Raw genomic sequence first — 13,017 nt, forward strand, 5'->3', positions numbered from 1 at the left:
TGTGCTGGGACACACACCTGCTATTTTAATGTTCAGGTTGTGGTCCAGCAACAGATTCTCAGCCTTCAGGTCTCTGTGGACGATGTTCCGGCAGTGGCAGAAGTGGACTGCTGCCACGATTTGCTTGAACTTCTTCCTGGCGTCCTTTTCCGCCATGCGGCCATGAGCCACCAGGTGGTCTGTGAAAGCAGGCCATGAGTCAGGCTCAGCTATTCTTAAAGAGCAAATAAATAACTTGTTTTGCTGGTAACCTGTATAGATGAGTGTCTAATGGTGCTGTACACATGTGTAATCATTAGTGTGGCAGTTTAGTGCAACTTACTCTAAATGTAATATTTCAGCCCCAAACCATAATTCTGTCTCCATCTTCAGGTAAAAACTCTGCTCCACATTCATGTAAAACCAGCTGTGGCTGATGGCTAAGCTGAAAACCGTGACGTTGTCAGCAAATTACTACGTGGCTGCACTGCACTGGTCTCCAGGTGAGGCAGCTGCACCTCCACCAGGCTCAGCCACTCACCTGTCGATATGACACATTTTCTAACAGGAAGTGTGGATGAAATGCATCTCTACCCAGGCATTGACTCTGACTTTAAATATGTTATGTTAGCGCAACACAAGGAGGACGTTAGCCCCACTTTCCGCTACCACAGCTGTCGTCTTTACCTGATCACGACTTCCTATTTAAAAAGAGAAGGCACTGTTTTACACCTTTCAGACACGAAATACGTGGGACTAATAAAGTATTGATTGATACGTTTGACGGCACTCTGAGACTAAATGATTTGAGTTTCTGCATTCACCACAAGGAAAACGACCAGGACTTTTATATTAAAATAAACTTTCACATAGGGATGGGCAATATGGAAAACAATCATATCACAATTTTGTTTTTGCAAAATCACAATTTTATCACGATTTTTTCTATTTTGACAATTCAGACATTTTGGAAGTTATTTACCAGTAAATACATGAATACATAATGATACCCCTTCACAGACAATAGGATAAAAGACTTCAGTATTCCTTTAAAAAATCTTAAAACTCCATTACCTATCTATATCTCTAGATCACACACACACACACACACACACACACACACACACACACACACACACACACACACACACACACACACACACACACACACACACACACACACACACACACACACACACACACACACACACAAGAGCTAGAGATATATGTCTCAAATGTCACAATACTACCAGTAATTATTACTTGTCCAGGGGAATAAATCTATCACGCTAAGCTAAATTCATGATGCATCCTCATCTCATGCATCAGGATTACACCCCCTATCACACTCACTATTTGTCCCTTACTGCTCTCCGTAGCTGTGTCCTGATTACGCAGACACTTCCACAAATGGGAAGAGAGGTGGAGCTGAGGGTGGGGCTGTAAGGCTTGTTTCAAATGACGAAACCCTTTTTTTTAAAAAAAAAAAGAACTTTTATTGAACCTTTGCAAAACAAACAAAAGCGACTACATTTCAAAATTTGTTAGCAGCGTGACATTACAGAGTAGCTCCGAAGTTCGTGTTCATCTCAAATTGCATTTTGTAGATACAATTCAACTTGGGTAAGAAGACAATAAACAAAAAAGAAAAAAAAATCAAAACAAAAATAGAACATGAAAGGATACAAGTAAGACAGCATGAAAAAACAAATTATATGTGTATATAAATAAAAATTTTACAAGGGGGAAGTTAAAGAGCAAACAAGAATTATTGTGTATACCATCCAAAAAGCGGTTAGAGATTAGTGTTCATAATGAAATTATAAAGCTTTATAGCATTGGGGGTGGACATTTTACCTAAGGATCTCAACAGCAGTTCAATTTCATTTTTGAGATTATTCCACGTAGGTGGATTTTTGAGATATCTGCATTTGTGTATGAACAATTTTGTTAAGATTATGAGATTATTAATTAGAAATTCATTATTTTTATCTTTTAGTATAATGCCAAATAAGATATCTTCAACTGTGAAATTGTTTATATAAATTTGATTGGAGTTTAGCCAATCCTGGAGTGAATTCCACATCATAAAATTTTTATCACATTCATAGAAAAGATGTTTGGTCGATTCATCGTTTTGTTTGCATAAGTAACATTTTTCCACATTGAACTTAAATCTAATTTGTATAAAATGGTTAGATGGGTAAATATCATTCAAGGTTTTAAAATGGACTTCTTTATACTTTGGGGGTAAAGAGAATTTTAGATAGTTGGTTCTCAAAAATTTAATTTCTTCTTTTGAAAAGTTTCGTAGTAACGAGAATCGGAGTGTTGGGTTAGTTTAATTTGTTTCTCAGGAAAATATTATTACATTTTTTATTGAAAATTTCTATCCCATCAACTGCTAATATTTTGAGTCCAGGGTTAAATATATAACCGATAGAAGCTTTAATTAGATGAACCAGAGCACTTGGGATATTTTTAATCACCTTATTATATTCAATTTCAGAAATGTCAACATCATATTTGAGATTGAAGTTCTTAAGTGAAAGAATATTTCAATTTTCGTCTAAAATATGTGTCACTGACCAAATTCCTCTGTCCATCCAACTTTTTACAAATATGGTTTTGGTTCTATCCAAAATAGTTCTATTATTCCATATCGGAACATCATGTGGGCTGAAGTTATGTTTGAAAACCATTTTTCCAAAAATGAGGACTTGTCTGTGGAATTCAGAAAGTTTGAGAGGCAACTTCAGGATTTCAAAATCACATCTTAGTAGGAATTCCATTCCTCCAACTTTTTCAAATATAAATTTCGGAATTGTATGCCAAATTTCCTCTCTATTTATTAAGAAGGATTTAAGCCATTTAATTTTTAATACTCCATTCAAAATTTCAAAATCTATTGCTTTTATACCACCATCTTCATAATTCTTAATTAAATCACTTTTTTGAATGTAGTGTCAAATGACGACACCCGGTCGAACTAGCTACAACCTAACCTGAAGCTAACGCGGAGGAGGGAGCTAAGTTAATGGAGGTAGCTACCTAGCTACAACAGGAGTTAACTCTGTGGAGCACCGGCGACTTGAAGCTCACACGGAGTTTGTGTGGAGGTTTGCGGCGCTTGGAGGTTTGCGGCACTTTTTCATGAAAACTATCTTTCTGTGGATAAAAAAGTATTAAATTGGTAAGTTTATAAGTTATTTCCTAAATGAAAATATATTTTCCTTTTGAGCAAGTTTTCAATATTTTTAACGTACCGTATTTTCTGGACTATTTTGGGGGGAATTTTTATTATTTTTCTTACAAAATCTGAGACCAAGCATTTCACATTGCAAGACAAGTACCGGTAACAATAACAGAATAAACAATGCGGGAGCAGCAGCGCACCACGGTCTCCAGCAGACGATGGCGGTGTTTGAAACCCTCCCAGCGGGACAGGGGAACTCATTCCTGGGTCAGAACCGGCCCGCAGCAGCGCACCACAGGCTGCAGCAGGTGATGGCGGGGCAGAGGAGCTGAAACCTGGGCCGGATCCAGCCCGCAGCTGCGCGCCACAGTCAGGTGACGACTGTGTGTTTTTACTTCCCTGCGGGTCAGGGGAGCTCACTCCTGGGCCGGAGCCGGCCCGCAGCAGCACAGCAGAGTAGCCTACATAATTTAGTATATAAGTCGCTCTGGTGTATAAGTCGCAGGACCGTCCAGACTATGAAAAAAAGTGTGATTTATAGTCCGGAAAATACGGTAGTTATTAGTATTTGAGATAAATTAGCAGGCTAAATACAATTCATGTATTTCTAAAACTTAATACTTGTTTGTATCTTGTACAGCCAAGTAGCCTTTATTCTGGACTCAGTACAATTCACCAAAAGTAAAGAGACATTATACAGATGAAGTAAGCACAAGATAACTTACTGGAAGAAACTGAATTATCATCAGAACAAGAGAGCCTGATAACAGTCATGTGAAAATAATAATTAAAAAGTATGTATGTATAATAGAAATAAAAATATATTAGAATTAGTATAACTCACTGTGATCCAAACAATAAATCAGCCATAGCTGATTAGCAATCATGAAATGAGGTCTGGGAGTTTTTAAGTTTCATTATTTTATTACATTTTTTTCTTAGATCTGTTAAAAGGTCACCATGGTAGCCTGTGTGTCTTCAACGTCGGCTACACAACACAGCAAGTGTAAGTACCAAGTACCTGTCTTGACCGCTTCATGTATGGTTTTGTACTTTAAACAGCTAGGCCAAACCTGTTATTTTTTTCTCCATAGCCATTTGGATAATTGGAGACAACTACATGAGGCGTGGTGCCCAGAGAGCTGCAGAGACCCTCGGAGACGACCTTGGCCTCCCTGACATCTGTGTCTCCTTGTTCGGTTGGGGCGGACTGAGGTGGAAAGACCTTCTCCCCTTCTTTTTCCACTCCCTGCATGGAAGAGCAGCTCCTGTTGTCCTCGTCATCCACTGTGGCGGCACTGACATGGGGGTGGTCAACATGATGGAGGACCTGCACCAGCTTCACCTTCTACATCCTCATATGATGATCATCATGTCATCCATCACCCAAAGGTGTAGCTGGATGGCAGGTGTAAAACCTGCTAAAATTGATTAGGCCAGGAGGTTTGTTAACAGTGTTATGGCTACACTTATTTCTAGCTTCAATGGTGCTGTTGTGCATCCTCACATCAGACATGACAGTCCAGGGACATTTTTGTCAAACAAAGTTGATTTCACAAATAGGGGAAATGATAAAATTTTTAACTAATATTGCCAATTGTCTTAAAGCTCCAAAAGCTGTGAAAGACTTCCAGGTGGGAGTCTCACTGCTTTTGAATTTTACCTTTAAGACAGATATATTTTCAGGCAAATAGGATAAACATATCCCTGACTGTTATAGCTAATGTGTTGCTGATGTAATTTATCTATAGCCATAACACTGTTGACAACTCTGTTCTTCCTTCACAACCCAATGCTCCACTCACTCTGCAGCTGTCTGGGCCCTTTTATTATTTAATGTTTTTGTTTTTTAAATGTACCGACACTTTGTGTCCTATTTTATTAACTCTAAATGTAAAAAAATTAATGTTTTTGCCTAATTACTGGAATTTCTTTGGTTAAGACAAAAAGGAGGGAAGAATCATTTATGCAAAGTTATTTGTACAACAGGCCCATTTTAAGTCCAACAGTTTCTTAGCAGCCAATAAAAATGTGTTCTTTACTAACTTTACTAGGTTTAAAAACCTTACTAAAATAAACCTTAGAGGCTGCCGAATTGCAAAGCCCAATCATACCTGTTATGTATCCAAGTAAATATAAGCTTTGTAGATATTTGTAGATATTTTTTACAGATGGACATTTGTGTGCTAAAAAAAACCATAAACTTAAATAATTTGTCATTCTTTATTGAAAAACAACAAAACACAGGTATACAGAAAGTGTGGGAAAATGATAATGTGAAAGTATTGCTCTTTAAATGTAATACTATTTATCTTTAGAAAGAAAAGCTCTAAAAATGTCCTGTACAGCAACATGACAGAAGAATGGTCGTCTGTCTGTCAGAATGTGCTCAACAGATTTGCTCTATCAAGAGGAACCTTTTGTGTACGAGTTTATGTGATTGTAATTTTGGTTTGGGTTATGTATCACCACATTAGCATTTAAATGCGGAACCAATCTGGAATAAAGACTGTTGATAGAGGATAAACAAGTAAATAAGAGAGAAAAATAAAAACAACTAGGAAACCAACATAAAAAACAGCAACCAGCTGCTGCACCTGTAAAGAAACATTTCTAAGAATCATCAAGAAAACGTGGGATGAACAACTTTAAACATGTAAACCATGAACAACAAACACCAACAAGCATGTGTTCGTGCATGTGCTGGGATGTGAAGTGTGAGACCTCGAAGGATCAGGTGCACTCTGGAACCGCCCTAAGCACCAGGAAACCAGCAGCCATCACAGAGCACAGAACCAACTCAGACCACCTCCCAGACAGCCGAGCACCTTGCTACAGATAACTCAGCAAGGCCACATCCAGAACCAGGCTGACACAGGTCATGGGCCACAGGACACAGGAATCACACAGCAATTCCACCTGAAACAAAATCATTAAAATTAGAATCAAATACAACTGTTGTTCAATTTGACATCACTGTCATGATTATGAGACAGACTAAACAGACTTTTAGCCAGACTGGAAAAATGTTGCCATTTGGCCAAAGGTGGACAGTTGAGTTCTCTAGCGAAGTCATAAGCCTTAGGAGCGTAAAAATGCAGTGTAGTTGCAAATTGCTTCAAGTTCTCAGAAAAAGATGATCTTTTCTTCTGATTTATTTTCTGAAACAACTCTTTTGGAACACCATCCAAACCATCAAGAAGAGAGGCACATTCAGTTGATATTAGAAGTTTCTTCTGAAGAATTTTGGTGACACTTTTCAAAGAAGAAATTCTTTCCTTCATTCTCCTTGTCTTCTGGGATTGCAATCTAAGCTTATTCTGAACTACACGTACCTTTTCATTTGCTGACAGAACTCTCCTTTTAAGTGATTTGGGAGACTCTGTGATTTGATAGCAATGGTCACTCAGGATGCTATTTGGCTGTAATGGCACCGTGTTAAACTGACCAGAGTCCAAGCGGGAGTGTGAATTGGGAGTCCAGCACTCTTCTTTTGTTGCTTACCCAAAGGTCAATCCTCTCTGGATCACCTAGAGGAAAACTTCATACAAAGAACTACTTAAGCATATGGGTTTAAAATACTTAATAGCTTATCATGGCCTGTAGTAAAAGGTCTAAAATTAGGATAAAGAGTAATACAAAATGCATACTTTATACAAAAACAATTTAAAACAAACCACTGGAGTCTATCGCCTTATTGGATAGGATATGAACCTTTTAATAATCAATTTTATTAACTAATTTCCATTTTATTAAACTGCACTAGTTCCCAGGAGAACAGGGCACCCGGTTGCGGCTCTATGTGGACAGATTAGTTATTTAGTCGCTCTCCACCACCACTATTTTACAAATATGCACACAAAAAAAAAAAAATAAAACGAGTGAGTTCATCTGATGACATACAGACTTCTGGGGACTAACATCAAGCACTATCAACCAACTCACCGAGCTGCAATATTTCTGTGGTCAGGTCTCTCCCCGAGTCCGAGGGCTCCACAAGTGGTCAGCCCACGCAGCAGACAGGCGCCGCATCGGTCAGAGATACGCCGGGCTGACCGCTGGGGAGAACCGGGTGGAAGGAAAGAACACAGAAGTCTCCCTCCGAGAGCTCCACCAACATGTCACATTTCAACCCATTTTTATGTCAAATGCACTGGGTTTTACACCCATCGACATATACCCTATTAATTATTTTACTGTATTACATCTAAATTTCATGGTTAAGCAGTACATCTTAAAATGGTAGTTAGCTAGCTACTTTGATGAGCTCAGCTAGTGCAAAAGCGGCAGTGACCCAAAATACATAAATATAATTTTACTTACCGGAAAAAATGAAGTGGATACTCCTTGGACGCTCTATTAGTGCAATTAATACCACAGCAAGTCATTTTGTCCAACCATTGCACAAATAATATCCAAAAACAACGCACAAACGCTATAACTAATGGTCTAAGTTGAGAGACTGAAAATGGTGGAACAGTTTTCAGGTGAGGCAGAGGCTCAGACTGAGGCCTTCCCCGGAGTTAGCTCTGCGGTCACATGGGTCTGATGCTCATTAATTATACAGAATTTTAGGCTTTTAATACACTTAAAGAGAAGAGTGAGAAAAAAATTCAACCCCCTCAGAGTTGCCATGAGTGTAAACTAGATCTATTAAACCCAAAACATGTTTTGGAACCAGACCTTCTCCTCATGGGGAGGATCCCTTCGTACCTCGTGTCCCAGGACATGGTCCGGTCTGCGATTGCTAGGGTGACCTCGGAGGCCCCAATTACTCTTCAGGTTCACCTGGCTTTCTCGTTGGGCAGTGCTATCCCGTTAGGCGTCGATCCAGATGCTTGAGAGCCCAAGATGGCGCCGAGTATGGCTGCTTCGTCGCAAGCTCCACCAAGCAACAGCTGTCTTTTGTGTTTACTACTTTTTCTTTTTCTTTATTTTTTCACGAGTAGCACATGTATCCTTGTGTACGACCAACAAACCTTACTGGACATAAAAGACGGATTTTCTCATTGCTTTCCGGAGTTCAGGTTTTTCATCACGGACCCGCCGTTTGCAGATCCCCCATTCATCTCACCTGAGACGCCTTTGTTATGGGCCCGTGGAGGCCGCAAGCGCCGACGCAGAGGGAGAAGATCTGGCGTTCTGGTTCGACTGAGACGGCACACTAACAGACCACCATTACCCAGTTTACTACTGGCTAATGTGCAGTCCCTGGAGAACAAGCTGTGCGAGCTTCGGGCTCGGATCTCATTCCAGCGAGAGATGCGGGACTGCTGCGTGATCTGCCTCATAGAAACCTGGCTATCGGACAAAGTACCGGACACCGCAGTACAACTACCGGGGTTCTCCGTGCACCGCGCGGATAGGTCACAGGAGCTTACTGGGAAAAGCAGAGGTGGCGGTGTGTTATTCATGATCAACAACAGCTGGTGTGATTATGCGAACGTGCACCCGGTCAAATCCTTCTGCTCTCCGGATCTGGAGTACCTGATGATTAAGTGCCGACCATTCTGGCTACAAGGAGAATTCACAGCGGTGATTATTACGGCTGTTTACATTCCCCTACAAACCGACAGTGACCGAGCACTCAGAGAACTGTACAGCACGATCAGCAATGAGGAAACCGTACACCCAGAGGCGGCGTTTATTACGATCGGTGACTTTAATAAGGGTAACCTGAAGAAAGTCTCACCAAAACTACACCAACACATCCATTTCAATACACGTGGAGAACGGCTACTCGACCACTGCTACACCTCTTTCCGAGATGCGTACAAAGCCCTCCCCCGCGCCCCATTCGGCCAATCAGATCACCGCTCCATCCTGCTTATACCTGCCTACAGACAGAAGCTGAAACGGGAAGCTCCAACCCTGAGGGCGGTGCATCGTTGGTCAGACCAATCGGAGTCTGCGCTGCAGGATTGTTTTGATCGTGCGGACTGGGAAATGTTTCATGCGGCTGCTAGAGAAATTGATGAGTACACAGACTCAGTCTGTGGATTTATCAGGAAATGTGTGGAAGATGTTGTCCCATCCAGAACAGTTAAATCCTTCCCAAATCAAAAACCCTGGATTAATGGAGGTGTGCGAACGGCGCTGACGACGCGGAGCACCGCCTTTGCCTCCGTGAACACATCAGACTAGAAACACGCACATTACCAACTCCGGAAGACGATCAAAGCAGCCAAATGTGAGTAAAGAGACATGGTGGAGCAATAGTTTGACAACCCCCGGAGTATGTGGCAGGGACTAAACACAATCACAGACTTTAGAGGGAAAACCAGAACACCGCAGACCACTGCCTCTCTGTGTGAGGATCTAAACGCATTCTATGCCAGATTCGACACAGCGAACACCATGAGACCGGACAGTGAGCGCACCGAGGATGACGTCAGTGCGCACACTGCGTCTGAAGAGGATGTGCGGAGTTGCTTCAGGAGGGTGAACGCACGCAAAGCTACTGGTCCGGACGGGTTTCCCGGCCGCGTCCTCAGGTCATGCGCGTCTCAGCTGGCTGGAGTGTTTACACACATCTTCAACCTTTCCCTCTCTCTGTCTGTAGTCCCAGCCTGCTTCAAAATGGCCACCATTGTCCCTGTACCCAAATCCTCCACCATCTCCTCATTGAATGACTGGCGACCTGTAGCCCTGACCCCCACCGTGAGCAAATGCTTCGAGAAGTTGGTCAGGGACTTCATCTGCTCTTCACTGCCCGATTCACTGGACCCTCTCCAGTTTGCATACCGCCACAACAGGTCCACTGATGATGCCATAGCCCTGACACTCCATACTGCCCTGTCACACCTGGAGAAGAGGGACACGTATGTGAGAATGCTGTTTGTAGATTACAGCTCAGCATTCAACACCATTGTTCCCTCGAAGCTGGACAGGAAACTGCAGGATCTAGGACTGAGCAGCTCCCTCTGCAGCTGGATCCTTAACTTTCTGTCTGACAGACGCCAGGTGGTCAGACTGGGCAGCACCACCTCATCCCCCATCACACTGAACACTGGTGCTCCGCAGGGGTGTGCGCTGAGCCCTCTCCTGTACTCACTCTACACCCATAACTGCACGGCCACGAGAAACTCCAACATCATTGTGAAGTTTGCGGTCTCATCACCAACTACGATGAGACGGCCTACAGGGAGGAGATCAGCGCCCTGACCCACTGGTGCCAGGACAACCGTCTCACCCTCAACGTCACAAAGACAAAGGAGATGATAATGGACTTCCGGAGGTGCAGAGGAATACACACCCCCATCACCATCAACGGCGACGCTGTGGAGAGGGTGAGCAGTTTCCGTTTCCTTGGAGTTCATCTGGCTGAGGATCTTACGTGGTCAGTGCACACGAACAATACAGTGAAGAAGGCACAGCAGCGCCTCTTCTTTCTCAGGAGACTGAAAAGATTTGGAATGAGCCACCGCATCCTCAGGACCTTCTATCACTGTGCCATTGAGAGCATCCTCACTGGATGCATCTCCACCTGGTATGGCAACAACACCGCTTACAACCGCAAAGCTCTCCAGAGAGTAGTGCGGTGTGCTGAAAGGATTATTGGAGGTGAGCTTCCCTCCCTCCAAGACATCTACAGGAAGCGGTGCCTGAGGAAAGCGGGGAGGATCATAAAGGACTCAAGTCACCCCAGCCATAAACTGTTCAGACTACTTCCATCAGGAAGGAGGTACTGCAGGATCCAGTCCAGAACCAGCAGACTGAGACAGCTTTTTCCATCAGGCCATCAGACTGCTGAACACTTCACAGACACCTCACCATCACTACTGAAACTCCAACATTACACACTCCATACTGTACATTAATGCCACTGTTTTGCACATACCAAACACTGTATATTTTATATCTCTTATCTTATTGTTTACTTTATTCATTTGAACATGTATATACACACTATACACACACTCACACGCACACACGCAGAAAATAAATAAATAAATAAAATACTAGCACACACATTTAGTAATGTATATACCTTACATACTATACATATTATTACTTAGATTAGCCATTTTTATATTTTGCTTGTTTTTACGTTACTGTATTTTTGCACAACTCTGTTGCTGTGAAGCTCGCACAATAGAATTTCACTCGCATGTACTGTACCAGTGTACCTGCACATGTGACGTGACAATAAAAGTGATTTGATTTGATATAGATTAAGAGATGTGGTGAATGTAGGTAACTGGGTTGATGACACTCATGTCAGGTTACATACGCCTCCGGTCGTCACGTACCATGAGAATGCGCCACACGTCAGGTTAGTCCCGGACTTGCGTGTGTGTTCTCTCACCCGTGGTCTACACTTCTTGTGTCCAGGCACACCTTTTCTGCATGGCGGAGCTGGTGGTGTGTGTGGCATTGATGAGTTGTCAGGTAAATCTAAATGTCCTATGACTGTGAAACCACATTCACACGTTGTGAGTAGTAAAGCTGTTGTTGTTGGTAACCGTTGGTTACTTAATACCCCTGCTAGAGAAGCTGAAGTTTGCTTTGAGCTGTTTGGTGTGTCTACACGAGTTGAGCTTCCCTCTAAAACCTTACGGGTAACAGTTCCACGTGGTGCTACGGTCCATGTGGGTGAGGTCTCTCTATATTACTTGGATCCTGGTGAGCATTGGTCTGAAGTAGAGTTTTCTTCTTTTTATGATAACATCTCCTTTGCTCTTTCTCCAGCGACGATGGATCGTGTTACATTCGACGGTCCAACCATGGTCCGAGTGGGTGTGGTGAACAGAGTACTGCGTGAGTTGTCAGAAGATCCCGGTCTCAAGTTTCGACCAGTGTCTTACTCCTGGTCCTCCGTTGATTCTGTCGTGATATTCATTATATGCCTAAACCTCGGCTTGCTCTGGGGTGTGTTCTTTATCCTGTTCCGTTATTTCTCCGCATTTGACCCTTCTGGGGACCTCGGTCGGAGATGTCAAAGGACGCCTAACTCGAGCCTTAGCACCGGTTCGTGGAGAACCGGCTGCCCAGGTGCCTGCGCCTGAGCCGGTCGGTCCTCCTCCTCCTCCGTCTGCCAGGGCATAGATGGTGGAGTGATTTTGGTTGCCAGACTCGTCGGTTCCATAGTTTCTATCTCGAGCTACACAAGTTTGTCTATGTTTGTGTGTGCATGGTTGTCTTTCCTGTTTATACATGACGTGCAGACTTGGGGTGAGTTGAGATGAACATGCTGTGGGTTTCTTAAAGTCAGGTAATCAGTCAGGTGACAGTAGATTGGGTTAGGTCACATAGTACTGTTATCCAAATTTTTCTTTTTATTTTCACTAATCTTAATTCCTTATGGGATCACTCACATGAGGGTGATTACTAACCACTGATTTACATTTTGAGCTCCTAGACAGTCACACGTCTATCTTTGTATAGAGCTTTGTTGCAGTGATTGAGTTGAAATCTTTATGATTAGCTTGGTTGATTACCATCAGGGGCTACAAACATTTTAGCCCTTCAGTTGATTATATTTTTTGTGTAGTGCAGTGAGTTCTCCCATACGCAGTATAGGGTTCTTTTAATTTTATGCTTTTTCGCACCACCTTTTTGCATCTCACGTAGAGAGGGTTGCATCCATTTCTTCGCTTAGAGGTTAATTCGCATAAAACCTACACGTAGTACTTGCAGGTACTCACAGTGATAGGTTTACATTTGTTTGTTAATTTGCAAGAGACGCCATCTTGTTGTGTCTACAATGAAGTGCCCTGTGCTGAGCTCGTGATGATCCTGCTTCCTGAGGGTGAACCCGTGACTCGTCATCGGAATCTACTCCTCCTGGTTGGTGCTCCGGCTCGTTGGACCTGGATGCCCGTTGGTTCCGGCATGGCTCC

At 42.7% G+C, this 13,017-nt stretch overlaps 1 protein-coding gene across 3 annotated transcripts in view; it reads right to left on the reverse strand.

Moving 5' to 3' along the window:
• sik3 (SIK family kinase 3) overlaps positions 1–13,017 on the reverse strand; it is a 124,498-nt gene that overhangs the window by 61,544 nt on the left and 49,937 nt on the right. For all 3 annotated transcript variants that reach the window (XM_054735898.2, XM_054735899.2, XM_054735900.2), the window contains exon 4: positions 18–179. In XM_054735898.2, coding sequence (XP_054591873.2) covers positions 18–179 — 162 coding nt within the window. The remainder of the gene's footprint in view (positions 1–17; positions 180–13,017) is intronic.

The sequence above is a fragment of the Nothobranchius furzeri genome, chromosome 13 (assembly GCF_043380555.1).
Source record: "Nothobranchius furzeri strain GRZ-AD chromosome 13, NfurGRZ-RIMD1, whole genome shotgun sequence".
NCBI lineage: Eukaryota > Metazoa > Chordata > Actinopteri > Cyprinodontiformes > Nothobranchiidae > Nothobranchius > Nothobranchius furzeri.